We start from the raw sequence: 5,063 nt of genomic DNA, 5'->3' as shown, positions 1-5,063 counted from the left end.
AAGAGCACGTTTGATCCAAAGTCTAATAAATGTTTTTTATTGGTTATGGTGATATCAAGTTTGAATATCATTTATGGGATAATCAAAATCGGAAGATCATTCGTAATAGAATTGTTATCTTCAATGAATAAGCCTTTACACAGATTGTGTTGGGAAGACATTAAATAGTGATTCCAAGTTGGAAGAAACTGTACAGTCGATTCAAGAGGTTTTTTAGCTAAATATATACCGATTGTCGATGAAGACTAATGTGTTGTTGAAGATGAAATCGTTGAGAACGTGACCCCTGAGGCAAATCAGCAAACACCGGTTATACAATTGAGAAGATCGTCAAGAAATTGAAAAGTAATCTAAAAGTGGTCCCCATCTCTGAAATCAACATGCAAATGGGAATTAGTAAAGATAGTAGTTTACCTTATTGGTTACTTTAGACAATAATAAGGAACTATTTTTTTTTTGTAACCATGTAAGAACAAGCTCTAACCAAGACAAGGAACCAATCCTCCTGACCAACCATAATTGCCCTTAAATTGGTTTTTTCTATTTTGAGAAAACTTTAACCATGACAATAATATATCATCAATTGTCAACTTGGTTTTCAGTTGTTGTTTTTCTAAGAGATAGTTTATTGTTCACATTTCATAAGTAACATATTTTGTTGTATTTTTTTTCATGCATTGTAAAACATATTTTTCATACATATACCACCTTTAATATGGTTAGGTTGAAATCAAAAACATAGTCTAGGGATAGAATAGTAACATACCAGGATTACAATTACACATAAACGAATAAAAAGTATTATTAAAAAATGATAACAAGTTTTCATACATAATTATTAAAAAACATTATACTTCATCTATATAACAAAAAACAAATATAATACAATAAATTATTGAAATGTATACCAAGTTGTTCATGCATAATTAATAAACAAATATACAATAAAATTATAAAATAACATTTTTAATACCCAACATCCATTAACTGCCACGAACCATTAGGAAGTTGAACCATGCCCTGGTTAGCTTGCACCCACCATGAAGTTGGCACACTATACTCTTCCTTAAGCCCATCCAACCCTTTGTTCACTAGAGCAATATCCCTCTCGATCACCAACTTGAACTCTGACGCCTTACTTCCTTGAGTTCCGGCCACCATATGCATATACACCTCCAAGTTGTGAGCCCTCGTCAGGAAAGACATGATCCCCGGTTTCCCATTTTTCAAGTAAGGAGATTTTTCGCTATCCACTTTTAAAACATTCCCCACAACATCATAGCCCACAATGTTTATTGGGTGGTCTGGAACAACGTCTGGAATGTTCTCGATACGAAGAACGCGAAGGTTATGTAGGCCGGATGCCGTTGTCCTTAGCTTGGAGTTTCCCACACGCGGGCAAGCAAAAGGGAAAGCAGTGACTAGGTAGTTTCCAGCAACATTCCTCGCTATGTCTATCGCATTTAGAGTTGTGATCGCTGCTCCAAGACTATGGCCTGTCACGGTAATACTTAGTTCCTCATTTTCATAGGTATTCACTAGTTTCTTGATCTCTTCGAGGACCTAAATTATAATCCAAAGAAAAGTTGAGATAAGGCTTATAGATGAAATTTATATATCTAATCCAATCAATGAACTATTTACAATATCTTTAATATTTATTACCTGATCCCTTGCACTGGTCTTGTTATATATTGATCCAGGATCAACTGAAGTGTACAAAGAGTAAAACCCTTGATGAACCTTGGGGACGTCTTTCTCCTCGTGGTCATCTCCCGTTCCAAATATTTTAGTTGCCTCAACTAAGCCAAGTTGAATGTCATTTACCCATTCCATTGACTCTATAGTTCCTCTCCATGCGACCACAATATCCCTCCTTCCCATTTCACGCACCCCTTCGTCGGTGGCCACCGCCACAAAACCTATCCAATTCGACTCAATATTCTTGTCCTCTCTTGATAAGGATTTTAAGAGGAACCCATCTGGAACCAAACTAGAGGACGTCGCGTACAGGAATTTCGTCACGGTATACTTCTTCTCGGCCTTTCCTTTGCCTAGGCCAACTTTGGAGAAAAGTTCGTCTTTAGAGTAACGACTGAATCCCGCATATTTTGATGTCTTGTTGTTATTGAATGTGTCGTAAGTCGCCTCAGCCATTTCTCCATAGTGAATTAGATAACGACGGAGATCGTAATCCAATGGCTCAAGTAGGCCTTCCCAATCCTGATCCCCGCTCAAAACCTTCCAATTCTCCATCTTCTCCGTCACACTAATTATCCTTGCAAGAAAAAATTATATATAATTATTTAAAATGCACTTTCTCACCGACGGCTTAATTATATATATCTAAATATGGTTGTTTGTAGGATTGCATTGCATGGCATGATATTGCATGCTTTATATAGAGAGAACTTGAACCCTTCAAGGAAACTTCAATAAAGATATAAAGCTTGAAAAACCATTTGATTCAGAACCTGTAGGCCAATGTCACTGTTCACAAGTTTGACAATCATAAACACAAATTAAATATTATTAAAACAAATGAATTGTTTGACCAGTAAACCCAGTCTGTTATAAAAGTAAGATGTTGTTTGTATGTTTCATTTAAAATTAATATCTCCTAATTAATTAATTAATAATGCTGACATGGAGTTTATCCTTATCTTTAATTATATTTGAAAATTAATTTATTTTAGGTTGGTAATTACAACAAACCAACAATAATGATTTTTATTTTTGAAATGTACACGAACCCACAAAGATTGACATTTTATAATATTAACTTGAAAAAAAAAAACGTGGAGAATTGACCAAATTTGTTTTGATAATCAACAAAGTTGGAGGACCACTGCACGTTAATGGGAGAGATTCTTTCATGATCAATTATGTCTTATCTTTGGCCATGTCAAAAAAGTGATAATTACCATGTTTTTATTTGTCTCAATTTAATTAGTCAGTGATCAATTCTGCATAGGATGGAAAACCTTTGATTGTTCAGCTTTGGGTTTTTAATTAATCTATTCAAAATCAAATTTCTTATCTACCCTCTCCTATCATCAATCACTTCAGTAAATAAATTTCTAAAATACTAAATTTCTTTTTTATTTGTTATTTATATAATAAAAATTTTAATATTAAATTATGATTGAAAAAATTTATTTTAATTCCATTTTGTTTTTAGGCCTAATTTATTTTATATTTTACTATATTTATTATTTTAACAATTTTTTTTTTATAAATAACGTATTTAGTGTTTTTATATATATTATATTTTATTTAGTAAATATGTATTTACTAAATAAATTCAAAATCAAACCAGATCTTATAAGAATCATTTTAAGTAATAGTAACACTTTAATTTTATTTATTAAAGTAATTAATTATTTTTTGAGTTAAATAAATAGTTTTATTTATTATATCCAATTAATTTTGTTTTTATTTTTAGTTTTTACATATTTTTTTAATAGCACATTGTTTATTTTATTTTTTTATTGTAAGTACGAGAATAATACTTTACAAAAACATTACAAGAAATTAAAATTCATTAATACAACAATAAATTTGTGTGACAATTTCATCTCCAAAAATATTCATGGTATTCAATTTAATATATCATTAATCTTCCTCATCATCTATTAATCATTTCAGTCTTAATTCTTCATTCATTCAGTTATCTATTATAATTAATGATAATTTCTTTATCATATTACTTTAGATAAAATCATGCAATCTCGTAGTTGTACTAATAGTATCAATTATTTTTCAATTGAAACTCCCGAAGAGAACCCAAGTAAAATTTTATATGCCATTTGCTTTTCCAAATTCAAAAAGTCATCTCAATCATAGATCGATGACGAGTATGGTTTATTGAACATCTTTTTTACGTTGGATGGTTATTGTTGTGACAAAAATGATCAGGTGATATGGGGTATGGCGATATTGTGCCATATAACTAGTCATATTTTTATAATATGTATACTAAGTAATATTTATATACACAAACAATATATAAGTTTTTGTTGCATAATTTATTTCATAATCGAAACAATGAAGTGAATAACACACACGTGGTATTGGATGCGAAAAACCATATATTGTTCTAAACTTTGTCAAAGACCGATGAATCGTACATAAACCCCTCAACATCAACCAAAAAATATGTAAATATCATATTGTGGTCACGTACCTCTGTGATGTTTGTAGTTGTATAACTAATCCGACCACATCATTTTAGTGACTCGTTTGTCTTATGATGTAATTGTACACGAGTGTCATTAATAACACCAATACAATCCTATTAAAGACAAGTCATAATATAATACTAATAATATATAAAATATAAAATGTTAGTTGCGGTCAACATAAGTACTTGTTGAAGAAATCGAATAATAGCACATGTTTAGCAAATCAGAAATAAACAAGCTACAACAAGGCCTAACAATTCTTTTTCCCTTTTGTGTAATCAAATAGGCAGCCAAAACAATTGAGCATCAAACAATCAAAAAACAGAGAGCAGGACACCAAGATTTTACGTGGAAAACCCAAATTAGATAAAAACCACGGGACACATCGGCCACTTAAATCATCCACTATATCAAATGGGTATACAATGTAGTTCAATACAAGCCTAGAGTTAATCTAACAAAAGTTATCAATTGACCTCATCCTAACTTGTCATTCACATACATTATCATCATCATTAAAGATGGCTAACCAAATGGAGAAGAGATAAAGGAAATCAGAAGAAGAACCTGCTGCTTCAATGGAGGAAGAACTGCTTCAATGGAGGAAGAACTGCTGGAAGAGAGAGAGAAAAACTAACCCCAAAAACTGCTGTGTTTTTTTTCCTTAATTAAATATGCCCTAATGGGCTTTATTAATTTGTTAGGCCCAGCTGCCAAATGAGCTGACCCAACAGTACTTGTGTTTGATCAATGTGTTGCATCTCATCTGTGTATAGTTTTTATTAATTATTTCAACACTTTTGATATTATGTAGATTTTGAATGAACAAAAAAATGGTCATCTCTCCCATTCTTCCACCATGAAAAAAATATACTAAAA

At 31.5% G+C, this 5,063-nt stretch overlaps 1 protein-coding gene across 1 annotated transcript; it reads right to left on the bottom strand.

Annotated features, from left to right (window-relative positions):
• Positions 1-966: 966 nt before the first annotated feature.
• Positions 967-2,305, bottom strand: LOC124927955 (phospholipase A1-IIgamma-like). The gene is made up of 2 exons (XM_047468469.1): positions 1,666-2,305; positions 967-1,563 (listed from the first exon to the last, which is right to left on the bottom strand). The coding sequence occupies exons 1-2, from the start codon at positions 2,254-2,256 to the stop codon at positions 967-969; spliced, it is 1,188 nt and encodes a 395-aa protein (XP_047324425.1). The 5' UTR covers positions 2,257-2,305.
• Positions 2,306-5,063: the final 2,758 nt, after the last annotated feature.

This window comes from Impatiens glandulifera, chromosome 1 (assembly GCF_907164915.1).
Source record: "Impatiens glandulifera chromosome 1, dImpGla2.1, whole genome shotgun sequence".
In the NCBI taxonomy this organism is placed as follows: domain Eukaryota; kingdom Viridiplantae; phylum Streptophyta; class Magnoliopsida; order Ericales; family Balsaminaceae; genus Impatiens; species Impatiens glandulifera.
Note: the sequence above shows the minus strand (reverse complement) of the source record. Positions and strands in the feature narration are given on the sequence as shown.

Excerpts from the sequence above, each read along its gene's own strand:
- LOC124927955 (XM_047468469.1), bottom strand. The coding sequence starts at position 2,256 with ATGGAGAATTGGAAGGTTTTGAGCGGGGATCAGGATTGGGAAGGCCTA. Across the intron at positions 1,564-1,665 it reads AGACCAGTGCAAGGGATCAG|GTCCTCGAAGAGATCAAGAA; the intron begins GTAATAAATATT and ends ATTATAATTTAG.